The following is a 20766-nucleotide window of genomic DNA, read 5'->3' as shown; positions in this document are numbered from 1 at the left end:
TCATCTGTAAGCTTTGTGAACACTTCCATGGATGGCGATTCCACCACTCCCTGGGCAGCCTGTTCCAATGCCTGAGCACCCTCTTGGTGAAGAAATCTGTCCAAATATCTGGTCTAACTGGAGGTTAGTCTTACAGCACAGCTTGGGCCTGTTACTTTTTGTCCTATTGCTTGTTACTTGCGAAAAGAGCATGTATGGAAGGGGGAGCAGGTTGAGAGGAAGGAGCTCTCATGTTAGCAGTGTAGGAGCTAATCTGGTAGCCCTGGGCAGAGCTAGCTAAGGAAGACAGCAGCAGTAAGGGTCTGTTTCCCTAACAGCGCCCACTCAGTGTAGAGAAGTGTTAGCAGCTCCATGGCAATGCTGGCTGGCAGGGGTTGGGTGCTGTCTATGAAAACACATCAGCCTCTGTATTGTCAAGGTATAGGACTGTTACAAATATCATATTTCTTTCTTGGTGCCAGACTCCTGAGAATGCAACACTCTCTGTGTATTTCTTTGATGCTATCTTTCTTTTTATTTACTCTCTTCAGTGTTTCAGCCATTTTAACTCCAGCAGCCACAATAACATTCTCCTGACATCCCTCTGTGTGTTTGTATTAATTTGTTTTTCCTACATGGCATAGCTCCTTACAGCTGTAATACCCAGTATGCACCCACACAGAGACACATCACACACTGTGACTTCACTTTATGATGGACTTGTTATTAATCCATGCTTTCAAGAAAAGGATGCTTGGGCAGGTGGAGGTACAATCATCACTGTTCCTTTTTTCACTTTTGTGTAAGGAAAATACAGCACCTAATCTCATTAGGGTAGAGATCATTAGACTGGCAGAAAGGTCACTGTTCTTACCCCTTTGGGTGGAAGGTACCTTTAAAGGTCACCCAGTCCAATCCCTCAGGGATATCTTCAACTAGATCAGGTTGCTCAAAGCCCATGTCCAGCCTGACTTTAAATGCTTGCAGGGATGGGGCATCTGCACCTCCTTGGAAAACCTATGCCAGTGTTTCACCATCCTCATCATGAAAAATTTCTTCCTTACATCTAGTCAGAAGAACCTTATCGGTTCTGAAACAGAGCTGTGCCTCTGGTTTTTGAATCAAATACTCTGCTTAGTTTGTGGCCTGGATATAAAGGAAGAGAGAGTTGAAGGTGGGAGAGTGAATATTCTCCAGGCTGGTTTAGTCTGAAAAGGTAAGTCTCAGACTACAACTGAGGTAGCATTGTGCTGCTGTTGATATTCAGGAGAACAGATGATTGCTCTTATGAGCAAAGAACAGCATCCAAACCTCAGCCCATTTGCTTGCATTGTGAAGTAGTTTCAGCTAAGGGGCATACTGAGAAGACAGTGAAGGTTTGTCAGATATGTAGAAAATGTGGGACATAATTCTTTAAAAGGAGGGAAAAAACAAAAGAGTGGGAAGCTAACACAGTTTTCTTTGATGATACTGTGAGAAATACAGTATTTTGTATGTTGCAAGGATTCTATGATTATATGTAAATCTTTGTTGTAAACTCCTAAGGCAAATTCCTTGTCATCTGTTGGACAGTGAACAAAGCTGGTCCCATAGCCTGGGACAGTGAAAGAAAAAACACAAGTAAGTGTCCATGTCAAGAAATCAGTGAGCTTCCCCAAGAATCCTCACATTCCACAAAGGGAATTTGAAAAATCCACTATGTGGAAAGCAACAGCTGTCATCATTATCTTATTGCCTGAAGTTATAGAGGTGCCATCAGGATCAGTGGGTTCTGAGATGCTGGTACCAGAAAGGCCCCTGGGATTCTGTCTGTGTGACAGATGTCATCATGGGCATGTTGTGTCAATTTAAAGTACTGTTGGCCCATGTATGGATTGTGCTCTCTTAGATCCTCTATAATACTCTTTTACATCATCTGTAATACTGCCATCGTTCAAGGGACGAGCACTCTGAAAACAAAATATACTGAGGGTGTTATAAGATAACAAAACAGTTAATATTTCTTAGAATCTTGATAGAAATTTGGGTGCAGCATCTATCTGTGTTTTCCTTTGAGCACAGACAGAAAATCAAACTCACATCAGCTAACCTATTTTAAATAGTGTTCCAAGGGTTGAAGGTCACAGAACTCAAGGGACCTCTGGCAGGGAATTGGCTTCTAAGGACTCTTTGTGCCTTTCATGTGGAGGTTGTTAATAGCCCATCTTCCTCTTCCAGGTGTGTTTATATTGTGGACAAAGAAATGCATGTTCTATGAACTGAATAGGGAGGAGGACCAGAGAAGGAAATGAGGTGGATATGATCCACAATATATCTGTTTCAGGTACAAGATAGAGTTCTGCGTGAGCAGTAAGCAGCAGTAGAGGGGAATCTGAAAAAGATTACAGTGGGTTTGTGATAGAGAGAGAAGGCTTAAATCATGCTTGTCCTGAGGGAAAAGCAGGGATTCTAGCTGTGTGATGTGCCCTCCCCAATTGTGGAGGAGTGTTACATGAGTGGGCAGATGTCTCATGCTTTGCATTGTTTGCACTTAGTCTTTTATAGCAAGCATTGTATTGTTCTGCTCATCTAGGGGAAAGTGGGTAGTTGGAGAGATGCTCTTAGTCACTTCACCTGTAGCTGCCTGGTGCTGTCAAGCTTATATCATTCTTTTCACTGTCCCCATTTTTCCTACCTGATTAATCAGTGTAAATACTCCCTGGTGGAGCTGGCTTTTTTTACTGTTGATGGAGTCTATTTGTTTCCCTTTTAATCCTCTGTAGAACAGAAAAATCGGTTCCCCACTCTAAATACATTTGGCAGCTGTACACATTCCCCAGGGAAGGGCTTGGCAGATGCTGGAGTGCTCAGGTACAGCCCTGGACTAGCTTTTTAAAAGCATCACAACATTTGTATTAATGTTACGGTAAAAGTGCATGTAAAAGTCTTTAATTAGTATTTCTAGAGAAAGCAACAGTGATAATGCAAACCACAGGTGTATAGAAAATAATAACAAAGAGCAGTGGAATAGCGTGGGTAGAATAAATGCAAAAGGAGCTATAAAACAAACTAAAGTCCTGGAAGAGACCATATTAATTAATGCAAGGCTTTTTGACACAATTAGATAAAATGTGAAGCAATTGAATATTAATAAAATTAACAAACAACATCCTATTGTAATGTAAATTCAATATTTAATGCTCTCTGTGGTAGTTAAATGTTTCCATCATTATGAGTAGCTGTTCTGATAAAGCAGAATATGAAATCAAGTTCAGTAATGAAGTCAACGTGTGACTACTAAGTGAAGTGTGTTGTTTCTGGTACAGTCTTGTAATGGGAAAGGAACTGTCAATATGCTAGACCCAGGTGTGTAACATGTATTAGTGATTCATCTTTTCATCGTAGGAAGATCTTTTTCTTCCCCGTTAATAGGTAACTTCACTGATGTAAGTCACATAACTATAGTAGAGGCATCAGGTGTGTGTGATACTCCACAGATGTTCTCTATCTTAGCTTGTGCTCTACTGATTGGGGAGCAGGAGAAAAGGGAGCAATGGTTATTAGTCTGCATGTGAGTTGAAAGTCATATTGCACAGCTTCCTGTCACTTGCAAAAGGAGGGACTCTGCAACAAGGTGCAGTTTCTTAGTAAGATTGCTGCTGTCATTAGGGGTTGCAGGCCAGATCTTCAGAAAGTCTGATAATTATTTGAATTTTATCTAATGTTTGGACTTCGATCTATTTGATTTGCAGCAGCCAAGGGGCTAGCACTATACTGAGTATGAGATACGCAGAGGAATGGGGGGACTGGGTTGAGCTTTATTCTCTGCATTCAGAAACTTTGATATAATCTGAGCTTGTAGATCTGATTTTTTACATTGCACTTAAATGGACATTTGTTCACAAAGATGACTTTTTTTCCCGTCATTCTTTTGTTTTAAGGTTTACCATAGAGTCCACTACAGATTTTCATTTTTCAAAGAAAGAAGAAATGTTTTGGCACTTAGGGTGGAATATCTGGAATCTTTAATACCAGATGGCTAAACCAGTTTGTCAAAGTTATGTGTTCGTACACTGATATTTTTACACTGTAAGAAAACTAAACCTTAAAAATCCACTCACCTAATTGCAAGGTCCTACTGTTTTCCAGGAGCACAGCGCCATGCAGAAGTTGCACTGCACCCAAATTGACAAAATAGTGGCACAGTATGATAAAGAAAAGGTATCATACGAGAAAATGTTAGAGAAGGCAATCAAGAAGAAGGGGTAAGATATTATTTTAATCTTTTTGGTTTTTTAGATTTACAATAGATACTATGCTTTGAAATAAACATTCACAAAAAGGTCATTTAGATGAATTGCAGCTTGAACCAGCATCCTACATCCGACTTGAGCTGCTTGAAGGTTCTAGCGATGGGCCATAACTTGTACTCACTTTGCCTTTCCCTAGTCTTCTATTATCAAAGTTTTAAAAGTAGAAGAGGAGTTGCCTCACATTTTTATTTCTGTTGTCTAATCTGGTCTCACTGCATTCCTCAGGGAATGTCACTGTTGTGTTCAGTGAGCGCAGACTGAGGGTCTCAGTACCTCTAATGACCAGTAAGTAGCAGTGCTTTGATTCTGGGGGAAAACCTGGTTTCTAAATCCTGAGTGGTTTAGAATAATAGACTTTTGCTGTGCTGTCAGGTTGAAGTTTCTTTTTAACAAATAAAAACCCTTCAGATCCTCAAGCTGGAATAAATCAGTATTACTCCTTTGACTTGAGTGAAGCTGGTTTGGTTTGCAGTAGCTCATGGCCTGGGACAATCTGTGCTAATCTCTTAATTGTCCCAGAAGAGTTCCTGGAAGATACTGGTGACTTTAATAAAATGTCCCTCTTGAAATCCCATTTGGAATTACACAGCTGTTGCCTTGCTGCTATTGTGTGATCTGGCAGCAGTTTCTCCTCTCCACCTTTTACCCTATGACTGGCATCTCATTGAGACAGCAGTTTATACCATAATACTGTGACCTAAAGCAGGAGTTACTTTTGTCCGTTCTATATCAAGACATGCTAATAGTTAGCCTTAATTTCATATTGTTGTCATCTGGCATCAACAACTAGCAGCCAACTCACTCACTGAATACTAAACACAGATGCCTCTTTGGCACTGGATTCTCCCACAAATACTTCTTGTTTTATAAACTCTGTGGAATGGCAGTGGTGTTTGAGTGTGCATGTTGTAAACCTGCAACGCAACAGAAACAGAACTGTCAGAAGTAAACAAAGTAAGGAGAATTCTCATCACTAAATTACTAAAAGCTTAGAAACTCTTAAAAAGCTCATGTTGGGTTTTTGAGGTTTTTTTTTGTCCAAGAAAGAGCTGTAAAGCCCCCAAATCCTTCTAATCCAAGTAGTTCCTTCCAGAAAATTACTTCTTTTCCAAACAGAGAGGGAACAACCACAGGATGTAATTAATTTAATATGGCTTTCATTCAATTTCTATTGAATGTAATGCAGCAGAAGGTTATTGATGCAGCTGGATTTATAATTACAGTCAGGGTAGTTACTACAGTGGCAGTGAACTAAGCCCTGGACATTGCACCATAATCATCATGGAGGGAGAAAGGCTTCCCTGTGCTCTGGTATTTAAGAATCTCCTATCAGAAGAACCAGGAATCAATATTCCTGTTGGCTTGAGGAGATGCCAGTGCCTCTGCCCACCTATCAAAACAGCAAATGAAGATGGGTCAGAAAGTTAAAGGTGGTAATGGCTGTCTCTGTGCAGTAAATAGTGGAAAGCCCTGGGTAGCAGTGCTTTCCAGAGTAACCCCAAATGGGACAGTATAAAAGTAGTTAAGTTGATTCCCAGTTTGAGATCACTTCACTGGCTACTTGCAGTGGTTTTCCTCATTTTATAACACCTCTCTCATGGGTGCTAAAGTCTTTATGATAGTTTTAAATTATCATTGAAAGCTTTAAAAGATGTAAAAATAACGTTGAAAATGACTACTCCAGGAGCAGGTCCAATACACAACCAAACACTGTTCCTCACTATGAGTCCACAGACTTCAGAGCTGAATATAACTGAATATAAGCTGAATATAACACTGAAGAGTGTTATAAGAGTAATTGTTTAGCAGCCAAATCCAATCCAGTATCAGCACAAGACCTTCTGTGAAAACATTTGTTGATTCTGTATCAGTGTTTTAAGGGCTTCCTTCAGGGTCATTGTGCATGCAGCCCTGAGAGCCCATTCAGGAAGGTTCTTATGCACACACTTCACCCCAACTGTGCCCTGTATTTAAGGACATGTTTAAAAGTGAACACACTGACTGAGGCTTTATTTTACTTTACTGAACTGATCTGATGAATCCAGAGTTCAGGGGTAATGATCTGATGAATCCAGGGTTCAGCAGGTACAAAATATGCTCCATATCCTTGACTATCATTGTGGAACTTTTACAAGCAATAGAAATTGCACCAGAACATGTAAAACGTGTTTTAATGACATTCATATTGAAATTGTCAGATATTTCCTGAAAAACAAAGGCTTTTGGGTAGGTGTATACAAGACTTTCTCTTCTCATTTTGTTGTGCAGCTTTTTTGTGGTCCACTTCTGCCACATGGTGTGACAAATGTCAACTGCATATTGTTCAGCAGAGTAGAATCTTTTAATCACATGCTAATTCACTGACAGATGGATAGGACTTTGTTCCCTGTGCTCTTTCTGTTGTATGCTTCAAATGCTTACAGATCTCTGAGAGGCTTATGGGGATACGTGTGCTGATGTTCCCACTCTGAAGTGGAGTTGAGGGCACAGAAAGATCCTTCTGATATATCAGGACTGTCCAGGAATTCAAGTGTATGTGTGTGCGTGAGCATGGACATGTGAGATTGGGTTGGGCTGTCCCTGGTTGGCTGTTCCCAACTGTGACTCAATAGTTGAACCACGGACTACAGCTGGAGACAACTCTTGTTATGTCCAGCCTAGCTGGAAGTTGCCTTGAGGTACAATGAAAGCTGCATTTCCAGAGAAGGGATCAGTTGGGTTTGATGTCTGGATTCTGAAAAGTCCAGTGATTGACCCAAACAGACTCATTTGGGATAAAATCTGTTTGATTCACTTAAGAAGCAGCCTCTTTCACAGTGTATGACAAATCATATGTGAATTATATGTTCATATATGTCAGAGCCAGACTCTGACAGCAGCTACCCCCATGCATAATCAGAGACTTTTTCCAGCTGTTTGGGATAATTTCAGGCAGAGATAACTGTGGTCAGAACCTTTTTGTGTGCCTTTATATTACTTCCAAAGTGTCAAATATGTGTTAGAAATCCCTACAGAACTTTTCCTTGCTATGACTAGAAAACGAGTGTCTTTCTGGTGGCCCTTGGGAACACAAGGCAACATCACACCACTATTTTCAGTAAGGGCTTTCCTGGTACTGTTTGATGATAAGTTTTTCTGCTGATTTCCATAAGTTTAGCAGTACTTTGATATTAAAATGGGATTTCAACTTTAGAGTTTCATAAATCTCCTTTTCTAGAGCAAATACAGATTAATTTTACTGCAGCCAAGCAGTAACCATTCTTATTGGGGCCAGTTTCAGATGATAAAATGAACGTGGCTCCATCCACTTGGTGGGAGGTTACATCAGTGGATGATCTGACACATAAATATTACAGTGTTTTTAGAACAGGCTCCTCTCAACGTATTGTATTATTCCAGACAAAAACCAGAGACTTCCAATGTGTGAATTTGTATTCTGTTGTAAAAGCCCTTCACTGCAAAAAGGGAACAAGAACATTGGTAAAGATGGAGCTTGTCAGCCTTCAAAAGATTACTGACTGTGGTGAGACAGTAATTGAAATTCCTGTTGTGGCTGCAGTGCAATAGCTTGTCTGTACATCCATCCTGCCCATCTAATTGGGCTTAGTGGAGGGAATTCTGTGGGTGAGAGGTAGAAGTCATCCATCTCCTAACCCACAGGCATGTCAGGGGAGCTTCAGCATGGGCCCTCTGCAGTCATTTTACCAGTCCCTTAGAATCATGCACTCCTCCTGCATTAAACAACTTCACAACTTGCATTCAACCCCATTCATTATACCCATACTCGAAGGCCATGCTGTATTTGGCTTATTGCAGGAGTGAGGGCTAGCCAAGATTTATTGCTTTCCAAGTAATAAGGGATATAAGAGCTTGGATTCATCCACGTGGGGTAACATGATCTGCAAAGATAATGAGGCCCCTTCTTTGCAACCCATTCACTCTGTTTTCTCACAGAAGGGCCCTGACCCTTTCAGTAGGTGTTCACATTCAGTATGCCCAAGTTGCCCTGTGAGGTAGTTATTCAAATGACTTCTTTTTCTCTGTCTCAAAGTGAAAAGAAGCAGCAAAATTTACTTTTAAAACAGAGGATAAAATCATGGTGAAGGCAGTTAACATGCCTGTAAGTTCTCAGGCAAAAACTGGTTTCTCTTGGCTAGGTATTTTAAGCCTGGAAAAGGAACCAAGTGCCATAAATGGAGATGTTTGACATATCCTCAGCAACAGAATAATTGCTGGGCCAATCTCGGCTTAATCGCGTGGTGTTTGAATTGAACGATCATTAATCCAACCATATTTTGTTAAGTTGTGAATAAATTGCCAGAAGAAATAATTTCATTCCAACGCGCTGCAGCACTTCAACTCTGATTAACGTTTTAATTAGTAGGAGCCGAGTGAATGGGAAGATGTTTAACTTGTGGCACACATTTGCAATTTTCCTTTTTTTAGAGGCAATAATTGTCTTGAATTGAAGAAAGAAACGGAAATTAAGATTCAGACGCTCACATCAGATCACAAATCTAAGGTAAGCAAACAGCGAAGCTGAACGCATGCAGCGCCTGAAAGAGAGATTTTGAGACCCAAGCGGTGGTTAATTTTCTTGGAAGCACATGAATGATTTTCAGGAATAATAACACATTGAAAAGAATGGCAGTAATCGAGTGCCTAAAAATGTTCCTTAAAAACTGTTCAAAAAGCAACATCTATTTCCTGCCCTTTTGAAATTTTGAAGAAGTGTCATTCATACCATGAAGTGAAACTGGTTGTTTGTATCAGTTCTAGCTAAACAAAGAGAGTATGTGCCGTGTGGAACTTGGATGCTAAATGCTTTCCCAAAATACATACATAAAGAGGTTTCTTCTTCATTTTCCACCATTGTCACCATGGACCACACTTGCTAGTCTGTCTCCTAGCAAAGGAGGAGTCCAAGTTGTTCTTGAACCAAGTGTCTTCTTATTTCTGGGTGTGTTTTTTCTCCATTGTTTTCTTAAAGGTGCTGGAGAATAAAAGTGCTCTGAGACTCAACCTCAGTTCACCTGAAAAAGCCATTCTTGAGCCGTGATTCACAGTTGCCTCTATACTTCCATACCACTACTATGTTCACTGAGTTCTTATTTCCCGTGGAAGTTTTACCTATGACCTGTTGACATGCTTTCAGGTTTCTGAAAGATACCCAGACTTAGAGCACGGCACGTAAACCAGAAAGCACATCCATGTACAAAATGATCTGGAGGGAGAAAAGTACAGGAGAGGTACTCTAAAAGCTGAAACCTGTGAAAAGAAACAAGTATTGAAAATACAAACAAAATCAGCCACATCTTTGAGATCAGAATAAGTTTTCACCATTTCTTCACTGAATTTATTTCTTTGGTTTTATTATTTCATGTGGAGGAGATCTTGATTTTCTAAACAAGGTTTTTTTCTTGTTGCTGTTGGCTCAGCCACAGATACAGTTAAAAACCCTAGTTTTTATATAGTTAAAAACACAGATATAGTTAAAAAAACCCTGAATGTAGTTAAAAACCCTCGTGCACTCTCTCATCTCCCCATCTTCTTCCCCTATGAGAAATCCAGAACCGTTTCCTCTTTAAATGAAAGCAAATTTGTTGACAACTTAAGCAGATAATTCATTCAATTCTTAGTGAAGTAAACTCTCTGAGGAGCACTAGCTTCCGATCATCCAGACATAAGCTCAAAACTCATTTGAAGTTACATCGTGTAGAAAAACTCGTTGCTGTGATTTCTGCTTCTCACCTATGTCATTCACAGTCTACAGCTGAGGAGGTGTGATTTGTACGCAAGGGACATCCAAGTGTTCATTAATCTTCCAAATCCAATAAATGTTACTTACATGTTCCCTTTCAGCAAATACATGCAGTTTCTGAGCTCTGTCCCTTTTAAAATCCTGCTTTAAAACTGGTTCCCTTCAATTTAATCCATACCTGGAAAAAAAGATTGATTTTTGTCCACTCCCATGTCAGGTTTTAGGATGACATTTTCAAAGGAGACTTAGATGTAAGCTCCTTTGAAATGCCAAGCCTCTGCATGGATAATGCAGAGAACTCTACAAGCCATCTACCTCCCTGGTTTTCTCTAGGTCAGTTATTTTCAATGTCTTACTCGCTGTGGTTCCATCAAAACTGTCCAGATTTTGTACTGATTTTAGTATTCTCGAACTCCTTTAGTTTCAGTTGCCATGTGTGGGCCCTTGAATCATTCCTGGAGATCATTCAAAGGTTTGCAAGCAACAGGTTGGAACACAGTGCTCAAGACCGTAGGGAAATTAACTTTTATCTTAGGTGAAGGTAGGCACAATTAAATGAGATTGAATTCTGAGATGCTGAATGCATTACACTGATAGAGTGGGAGTTTCATTAATTAACAGTTGCTTAGCATTCCTCAGCGTTTGGGCCACTAATTTTGATATCAGATTGTACCATAATTCAGCTTTAATTACAGCTCATGTCCTTCAGTGCAGTTCTGTCACAGTGTGCACGTACACCTTTAGCACCAGAGACCTTTTAATCTACAAACGTCTTCCTGTCAGGAGGAAATATCCAGCCCAGGTTTGGCATAAAATACTTAAATGAGATCTGAATGTCCCTGTGTGTACTTCACACACACAGTTAACCTGGCAGATGCAAATTCCTCCCCTGCATTTAGGAAAGTAGGTCCCAATATCAAGCAGGCAGAGGATGAAAAGAAAAAAGAGGGAAGATGACTTCAAAGATGATTCCTGCTTTAACTTAGTGACTAAACAAACATCTTGCATATGTGCTGCGCAAAAGAAAGTTCCTTATGAAGATTTTAATTGGTCTCTTAGGCCCAAGGATGGAACACATGAAAGGACAGGATTGCAAACACAGTCTGTAGAACAGGAAAGAGAGAAGTTAGCTATCCAACAGGATAAGAAAAATAACCATTAAGCAACACTATCTTAATATAGTGGAAAGTAGGACAAGAACACAGCAAATGAAATAGTCATTTTAACTCTGATGCTAATAAATTGGAGAAAAGCAGGGATGTACACTGAACTTGCTACATCTGGACTTTGAAGTGTATCACAGATCTGCAGCAAAATTGGATTTCAGATGATTTAATGGTGACAGGTTCTAAGTTCGCCTGAATCTGAGTCAAATTGGGTATTTCAAGTCTTGTAACTGGCATTTGGCAAATCCTTTACATCCTTCTCATCGGGTTTTATCTTGCTCTACCTGAAATAAGACTTCTAGCTTACAGGATATTTAAGAAAAGGAATCTTCCCTTTCTCTCCCACCCCTAGAGAAAAACCTGTTTTACAAAGGGCTGTACCTGCTGCTTAGACGGCACGTTGATTTAGAAATTAGTAGCACCTCACTAGCACATCTCTCCCTGAACACAGGCAGGGTGTTTTTATGATTCTTCCTATCTTCTCAGATTAAATAAAGCACTGCTATACTTAAGTCTCCTTAAGCAGGTTTCTTCTTTAGTCCAAGGAGCTTGGATTAAACTTGGTCCTAACTCATGTGCGCCATACTGGTGGGCGCCAGAGGTGAGCTGTAGTATCTGTCCCTGAACCTTTCAAAAGCTCCATCTGAAAAACAAGTCTCCTTTCCTTACCAACATTCAAGCATTTACTCTGACCATTTGAAAACTGAATCCTCTTTTTCTTTCTGGCTCTGAAGGCAGTCCTGCCTTATGTACATCTTATTAAAGATACCACTCCCACAGACTGCTCCACATCCTTTAGTGGTTTATATCACTTCGTATTGATAGCCTCTGGCTTAGTAATACACTTAGCCACATGCACACAAATAAGCAAGCCTCATTTTGCTGGAGGTACGCTCACTCTTAAACACCTTGGTGCCCTATATTAGTGGTACCAGCCTCCTGCTCAAAATGCTTTTGTTGTGTTCTGACAGCTGCAGAAAACTCCAGGTAGCTCTCTGTCAGCTGCTTCTGCCTCCAATCCTTTTTTGGACCATTATCTAACTACAGTTAAATGCAAGTCTGGCTCTCAGGTAGTGGTTGTCACCCTGATCTGTTACAAAATACTTGCTTTGGGTTTTTTTCAGTAGGAGTCCAGCTTCATTACACAACATGAGCTTTGTGTAGGAGGGCCTTTGGAGGAGCCTCTTCAGGGCAGGATGGAGACTGGGACTGTTAAGGTCCCTTCTCCTTTCACCACTGGTCTATGCAGGAGAGTCTGTGTTATGCACAGCCCACACATGGGCCCACACCTGAGATACTGACATCGTTCTTTCACTTTCTGAGCAATATGGTGGTAATTTTTGATTTGAAGAGTAAGGTTTAGATGACCCAGATGCTATTAGTTACCATAGCAGCAGTTGAAATGACTACCTGAAAATAGGTTTATTGTGAGGCATATTCTGTATGCCGTTTATGAAGAAGTAGGAGAGCTTGTCAAAATACCCAAAGATAATTATTAAAGGATAATAAAATATATCTTTCTATTAGCTTCTTTTTGAAATTGAGTGCAATATATTATTATTATAACAACTCTGGTGATTTAGACTTCTTCATATTGTCTTTTGGGAACACTCCGAAACTTAATCTCATTATTCTGGTGAGTCTTGGGAGATAAGCAAGGGAAGAATACTTGCCAGATTCCCTGCTGGCTTAATGAATATAAAACAAAGATACATAGCCCATCTTCAGAATCAGTTGCATTAAAGACAGGAATTCTCTGTAAACTGACCGTATTTGTAAAACTTGTCTCCACAAAATCTAAGAGAAGCCCTTAGATAAATCCCACTCACAAGGGTGTTTTTCCCCATAGTTAATTTTGGTATTTCTAATACTTACTGTTTTTCTTGGCAACCAAAAATGTGAAACCATTTTATTATAAACTCAATGTTAGAGAAGATTTTAAAATATGAGTAGTACCATTAGAGCATAAATGCAGCCAATTTATTCAGGGCTCTAGAGTCCTAATAGTAGGGGTTGGTTTACATCTGTTTTCATAATACACAATAGTGTCCTCAGTGGCTTTGTTGCTCTGTGAAGCAACTTTGTTTGTGGAGCTTCATTTTTCACAGTTCAGCTACATTCTTTGTAATGTTTTTTATGATTGTCTTTACATCAGCAGCAGCAGTAATAGCCTGGCTGCAACCTCTAGCTAAGCTGCTGTTACTTCTCAACAGGTCAAAGAGATCGTGGCACAGCACACGAAGGAGTGGTCCGAGATGATCAATACGCACAGTGCCGAAGAGCAAGAAATCCGGGATTTGCACTTGAACCAACAGTGTGAACTACTGAAGAAACTGCTAATAAATGCTCATGAACAACAGACCCAGCAGCTCAAATTCTCCCATGACAGGTGAGCAGGGCTGTGCTACCTGATAACGAGGGCTTGGTTTACGTCGGCTATGTGTAATGTTTTAGTTTCTTGTGTTGATAGCTCCTATGCTGCTGTAAAAGATACTGGGCTGTATGGATGGTGGAAGTAAAAGAAGTGATCATACAAGGTTTACGTAGGTGCTAGTTTAGATTATCTGAACTTCATTAAAGGCAGCAGATGTCATGAAGCAGTGGTGGTTTGCATCAACTGTGGGTGTGCTTAGACTTTACTCAGGAACTTGAATTCAGAGGCTGGAAACTGAGAAGTGTCAGATCTGGAAGTATCTTTTGGAGTTGTTAGTGGTTATAGAGTCGTGTTTATAGCATTGGTGATTATTAAGGTCATAAAAACAGCAGGTAGCAGCATAAGCTACATTAAACTGATGTATTATCTTCATGTAATAACTTGTCATAATCACTGGGAATACAGAAGATACTGCATGACATGTCTGTCTTGTTGCTTTTGTAATTAACCATCCCATGCCCACTTGAAATTATAAAATACATTTTATTTGAAATAAAATTAAATACAGATTTATTCACTGTGTTAAAAATGGCAGTAAGTAATAGTTTTTTATGCTGTGATTTAAAAGCAGATGGATGCAAAATGTGTGTATACATACATATATATTCATGCATAATTGTCTTCAGCATCTTTCACATAAAAAGTGTGGGGAAAAAAGAATAAATAAATCATATCTGAAGAAGGAATTTAAATGATTTTTTAAATTCCTGAGTGAAAAAACAGCTTATCTTTGCATCAGAGAGAATACATGCTGGGACCTGCAAGCTTTCCTTCCAACAGAGAATTGTCCCAGCAAAAGGCTTTTAGTGAGCTCATCTTTATGTTAATCTCTGTGTTAACCCAACTATTCAAGCTGTCCTGCAATACATACCCAGTCAGAAATGAAGTCCAAAACTTGCCAAAGTATAATACAAATGCATCATTCAGAAGCTACTAGCCAGAGGAAGGTGCAGTCCTTGGTACTGTATCTCTGAATCATACCTGGCTGCATCAGCCCAGAGAAATTACATCACTTTGAGTTCTGTTTTCTATCCTATTTGAAATTCACCACAATGCTTAGAAGATGATTTACTAGTATACAGCCTGTGAAGGTAAGATTTTGGTTTTTTTCCATACATATTTTCTTCCTCTCTTAACTTTGCTACGGGCTCTCATTGTAGGCAGGTGATTTATCTACCCTAGGGCAAAATATAGTATTTTTAATGCTTTTTCTCATAGTTTTTGTCTTTGGCTTTAGAATTTCTGTATCTCTACATTGTTCAAACAGCCCTAGATCATTTCTTGCAAACAGTTCTTCCATTCTTAGTAATGCATCTTGCTTTCTTATTAGACATAACTTGTGTGAGTCTATTTCCAGAGCTGCTAAGAACCAGATCTGAAAATCTACCCCCTGATAAATACTGACAACCTTCAAAATTCTTTCTGCTTTATTCGCTGCAGCTTAGCATGTTTCTGCTTACTTGGAGATTTGTGTGTAACCCCTAGATGCACAAACTGGCAAATTTCCTGTTGGAAATGAATTTAAGACTATGTCTGAATCTGTGAATATTTCAGAAGAATTTGGAATGTGAAATGCTGAAATGTGAATGTAATAATGCCCTTAAGAGACTTTAGACTTTGCACTTAATGATTTGTAAACTTCTTTTGTAGAATGTATTGTATGTAGGAATATGTGTGCATTTATCTGTAGAGGTGTATGTAATAGCCAAGAGACAGCTCGGGGAACCACAGGGAAAGAAAGCTCTATCTGAGAGCAGCATGGGAGGAGGACCATGCACTCAGCATGCTGTTCTCGCCACTTCCCTCTCTGTGAGCTGAGGTAATGAGTTAGCTATCACAGCAGAGGACACAGGGCCAGCAGGAAAGATCAGTAATCTAAAATGATGTGGTTATCTGAGGTAGGGTAGATACTTTCCCTCCATGTGCAGTACAAAAAGCAATTACAGTTTGTGCTTTGAGCTCATTTAGAAACAAAGCAGAAGAGAGCAGATAGTACTAAAAATCTGAAGCTTATTGAACTCCAGGGGTGCTCTGCCCCCTGCTTCTGAAGACTGGGTTAGCTTTCCTGACTTGGATGTAGTGAGCTTGCAGCATTTCAGAAACTGGGGGTGTGAAACTGTTACCTGCAAGCCTTATGTACTCCAGATAAAATAACATGAGAGGGAAAGAAAAATTATGTGTGGTGGTTTTTTTTTAATAGAAGAGATTTCTAGTCATTCAGACAATAATGGTGACATAAAATAACATGTTAATGCACTTCAGTGTCATCTAAATATATGTATAAATTCCAAGGATAGACTTATATGCTTAAGGTTATATATAAATTTCAGATGTGCAGTCAGTAGAACACACTAGGAAACCAGCAGTTAAATCTTGCAGTTCACGTACCATGTTTCTAGAATCCTTTTTTAATTTACCATCCTGGCTTACCTGTTTCTTCCAGTTAACTCTGGCTACAGGTATCACCATTTGTGATGAGGGTGTTCTCTAATGGCAGTGCAGCACTGCCAGCCAGGGCAGCATGGGCTGAGCTTGAGCCTCCACGTGAAGCCCTGTGCTAGGCAGTTGAGGAGTGAACTAACACTAGAACATTGGCCCTGTCCTCGAGAAGCACCATTCCAGAAACAAGGAGTGGGCCCTACAGGTGCTTCTTGATGATTTTAGAATGAAGATAAGGTTTTTCATTTCTTCTGTTAAGAATACTTTATATTTCTTGCAAGCAGTGAAAACCCAGCACACCTGGAAAGACCCATCAGCAGTGCAACTAGATCATAACAGTAGACAAGCAGTTGCATACAGATGTGTTGCTCTTTCAGCTATATCCATGGCCAAAGACTCATTTGGAAATCATCAGTGATGCACAGTAGTCCTCTAATCCTCTTAACTTCTTTCACTCGAAAATTATATCTGATGCAAATAGGCTAAATCAGTTTGAACACCTACACTTAACTTTGTTCATATCCCTGAGCACAGTAATAGAAGTAAGTTATTCCAATACTACTGTTAAGACAGTGGGCTTGAAAATTAGTTCAAATTCGGTATGGAAAATAAAAGCTTTTGCTTGGAGAAAGGACTGTTGGAATGAAATGTGCTCTAGACACAACATTTTTTAGAACCCAGCCTAATTTCTTGCTGTGATACCGTCGTGGTTTAAATCTGTATTCAGGGAATGTTTCACCTTCTGAACTCTCGAAGGGAAAAAAAGCAGCACTGCATCTCTTGAATAAAAAATTGAAACTGAGAGAAATGTAACTCAAAGTTTCCTCATGCTGCTTAGTGATTAATGTCTTCCAGAGATGAAAGAAAGCCGAAAAAGATTCAGTGACATTTCATTAAATTAAGCGCGCTGCTCTGTGCCACACTGCTCCTGTGCATACAGAATACTTCGAATTTGGGGATAATTAGTACAGTAGATGTTTAGCACTCCACTCGAGATCATGTGCAAAAGAAGAGACTAAGGTAGTGCCTTGGCTTGCTAAACGGGTAACTTTAGATGCTGATGCACTACTGGGAACTTTACAATCTGTTATTTGCTGTCTAATTTATGTGTATAATTCCTGTTTAAATAAGCATGTAAGATCAGGAGCTGCAGTGCTGGAATGCTAAGCAGGCACAAAGCAAGAGCTGGCCTTCGGGGACGGTCCCTTTGGAGCTTGGCTGGCTTAACCCAGAGTGATGAAAAGCCTTCTACTCACAAGTCAGAAGCTATTCCTGAAAGTCAGCATCTGTGCTGCTACTCCCAACAAAGAATCACGATCTCTTTTTCTCTTTAAAACAATGAGATACTTATTTGCTTATTTTCTGTTTTTCTACCCCACTGGCTGAAACACTGAAGAGGTTTTCCACCTCCAGAGTCAGACCACACCACTCGGGACATTTCCCCTGGAAGCTGATTGCCACCCTCCTATTAAAGCTATCTCATTCCAAAAGAAAGACTACAAGGTTCACTGAGCCAGGAGAAACCGAACACAAGTCTGACCATGGCCTGAACCTCAGGGTTCTTTTCAGGCCCAAAGTAGAAGTCTTAAAAGGAAGTCTTGTGAGTTCATACCACAAGTAGCAAATATTACTGCTGTTCATATTGCAGTCATGTTCTGAGTGCAGGATTTGTAAATATTTAGGCAGTTTTAAAAGACAAATTGCATTTGCTAAATGGCTGGCAGTAATGTCTGACAGTAGCTCATACTCAAACAGCTCTTACTAGGGAGAAAAGGGACTTTTGTAGCCTTTTGTAACATTCAAAGTGTAAAAATGCTTTAAGCAGACTTTTTGGGTTGTATTCCCTGGAACTATTTGAGATTTCTGAATGCTTGCTCGAACTGTGTAAAGTCTACCCAAAGGAAGGCAGTTTTCATATGGTTTGTTCTTTCCTCTTCCTTAATGCTTCAAGGACAAAATTAACCACAGTGAAAGTATCAGGAAACCAACTTCGACAACAGCTGCATCTTAGGCATTAATGATTTTGTTTGGTTTTGCCTAGGGAAAGCAAGGAAATGCGGGCCAACCAGGCTAAAATCTCTATGGAGAACAGCAAAGCCATAAGCCAAGACAAATCTATCAAAAATAAAGCTGAAAGAGAGAGGTAAGTGGGAGATCGCCCTTCCTGAGAAGGGAGGAATGCTGTCAAAGGCTGTTGGGTGAACTCATGGATTAATTCTATGAAAAACATGCTTTTATGTATGGAAACAATGTCAGTGCTTGTGCTGAATGTCTATTTTAGATTACCTCTTTAAGAAAAATGTTACTTTTCTTACATTTACACTTTTAACAAATGTAATGTCCTGATCAGGGAAATAATATGCTCTTTATACTCATGAGCTGTGACTGACTGGTGTAGCTCTAATGGCACTATTAAATTGAAACACATCTGTAAGAGTTTTAGTGATTGTACTTAAAGTGCGTTGTACTTACGGTTGCTTTTTAAATGAAATGAGGGCTCTACTGGATCTGAGGTTGGTTCTAATTGCAGTTAGATTAACTGGAGAGACAGCATCACTGAAAATACAGGAGGTGGTGCCAGTGATGGGTTTTATCCCCCATCTATTGATGACACAGAGGAGAGGTGGGACAGAAGGAAGAAGTGCTCTAGAAGCAATGATGATCAGTGGAAAGGATGAAGCAAGACAGGAGTTAAAAAACAGAAGATGTTGTCCATAAAGCCCCACATTGTTGCTTCTTCTCTACCCCTGAACTGAACTGCAGCTCTTCCCCTTGCTATGTGCTGGCATTGGAGACCTGGTCAGCATCCAGGCTCAGCAAAACCAAGGGCACTGCTGCACTTGCAGAAGTGGGTTGTTCCCAGCACATTTTGGGATGACAGCCTTAACTGACTAGAGAGACACTTGCCAGTACTGCTGAGACTTTGGAGGATTGATCTGCAATATAGCAATTGTATGTTTCTTCTATTTATCCTAAAAGTTTCCAAATAAATAGATAAAAGCAGAGTCTACATGATGTCCCATAAGCCTGCAGGGTTTCACCTTCATTTTGGGATTGCCATCTGGCTCCTTCTTTCCCCTTATACATTTCCTCCTTGGTACTGGGCTATTTTGGTCAGAAGGCTTAAACTTGTTTCCGCTGAACTAAGTCCCTCGAGAGTAACACTCTCCTAACTCATCAGGAAGACAAATGAATGGAGCCTTTGCTAACTGCATGCTTAGTTAATGTGAGACCTCCACTAATGACTCTGGGATAAATCAGTTCCCAGATTGGAAAGCAGGCTGAATGCAGTCCTGGTTTTCAGGCTTTGCGATTAGTCCGATTCAGCTCTTTGAACTATTTTTGGTGTATTTCATGATGGCAATCCCAGGAAGAGACACTTTGCAGTGAGGTATTTTATGTAAATAGCAATTGTATACTTAGCTTTTTGCTTAAGTAACAGCTCTAAGAACATTACAGCATTGGTAAGCTGTAACGTCAGTTATGATCATAAGATGATTTTTCCATTACCACTCTTAAGAGATGTAGCAGTTTTTATATACCAAAATAAATTGAGACCAGAGTGCAGCAAGGGATACACAAGTGAATGAAACATTTTTAAGTTCTGTCCACCACTCCTGAGTAAGGGAGAAAGCAAACTCTATCCACATCAGTCTTGGTCAGTATGGGGATTATTTGTGCCCCAAGTCTCCAGTGAAACTGTCAAGTGTTCTTGGAAACCTTTAAACGTAAAGGTGTATAGCCAGAGGAGTATACAATTTGTTATTAATCCCACAAGGTACAAATAATCAGAAACCTAAATATACCTTAAGAGTTTGTAATTCTCTCTGTTGTAACTTTGGGGTTTCTTTTTTTCCAACAATTCTTCATGGACAATGTTTGCATTTGTTTTAGGAGAGTCAGAGAACTGAACAGCAGCAACACAAAGAAGTTCCTGGAAGAGAGAAAAAGGGTAACTATGATCTTGGCAAAGTCCCTGGGCACTGTTTCTGGATATTCGTTTTCATTTCTCTGTGTTGAGAATCCAGCTGTAGTAAACAAACAGATATTTGTCTTTGCTTTGTTCCACATACGTATAGTTTAAAAGATCCAAGATCTCTGTAAGATGAAGCTACTTTAAATTCACAAAGATATTATTTGTTGGTGTGTATTTATCTACTTTTGTGTAATATATTTAATATGTATAAATACATATATTATTATATTAATAGCTCTTCTTAAGACTGGGTGATACTGATAGGCCACCTGTGATGTTTTGTGCTATCCAAATGGGGCAAGATGGTGTACTTCTCAAGTAAGCTTTTATTTGGCTTGTTAATGATGTGTTACATTTCCCCCCATTATTTTGTCTTCCAGCTGGCAATGAAGCAGTCAAAGGAAATGGATCAGTTGAAAAAAGTTCAACTTGAGCATTTAGAAGTCTTGGAGAAGCAGAATGAGCAGGTATCTTGCTTTAAAGACTTAAAAGCAGGCTAGTGAAAACAGTAACCAGAATCAGGCTGAGTAGAATGCTTCTGAATGTAAGTCATTATTGAACTTGGGAATACGACCTTGTTCATGGTCACTCACCTACCTGGGGACTTAAAATGAAGAGGTGAGGTGACTCAATGATACAGAGCTAGATTTGTTTCAGAGAAGCATGTGAAAGCTAGACTGCTTAGCCAGAGTCTGTCCTCTCCACTGTCCAGCCGCGTT

At 39.8% G+C, this 20766-nt stretch overlaps 1 protein-coding gene across 7 annotated transcripts in view; it reads left to right on the top strand.

Annotated features, from left to right (window-relative positions):
* PLCB4 (phospholipase C beta 4) overlaps positions 1-20766 on the top strand; it is a 198791-nt gene that overhangs the window by 171463 nt on the left and 6562 nt on the right. For all 7 annotated transcript variants that reach the window (XM_057423494.1, XM_057423495.1, XM_057423497.1 and 4 more), the window contains 6 exons: positions 4108-4223; positions 8718-8793; positions 13412-13587; positions 18113-18214; positions 19966-20023; positions 20428-20514. In XM_057423494.1, the coding sequence (XP_057279477.1) occupies positions 4108-4223; positions 8718-8793; positions 13412-13587; positions 18113-18214; positions 19966-20023; positions 20428-20514 (615 nt within the window). The remainder of the gene's footprint in view (positions 1-4107; positions 4224-8717; positions 8794-13411; positions 13588-18112; positions 18215-19965; positions 20024-20427; positions 20515-20766) is intronic.

This window comes from Pezoporus wallicus, unplaced genomic scaffold (assembly GCF_028554395.1).
Source record: "Pezoporus wallicus isolate ANWC-B61680 ecotype Strahan unplaced genomic scaffold, APGP_CSIRO_Pwel_v1 contig_4191, whole genome shotgun sequence".
Lineage (NCBI taxonomy): Eukaryota > Metazoa > Chordata > Aves > Psittaciformes > Psittacidae > Pezoporus > Pezoporus wallicus.
Note: the sequence above shows the minus strand (reverse complement) of the source record. Positions and strands in the feature narration are given on the sequence as shown.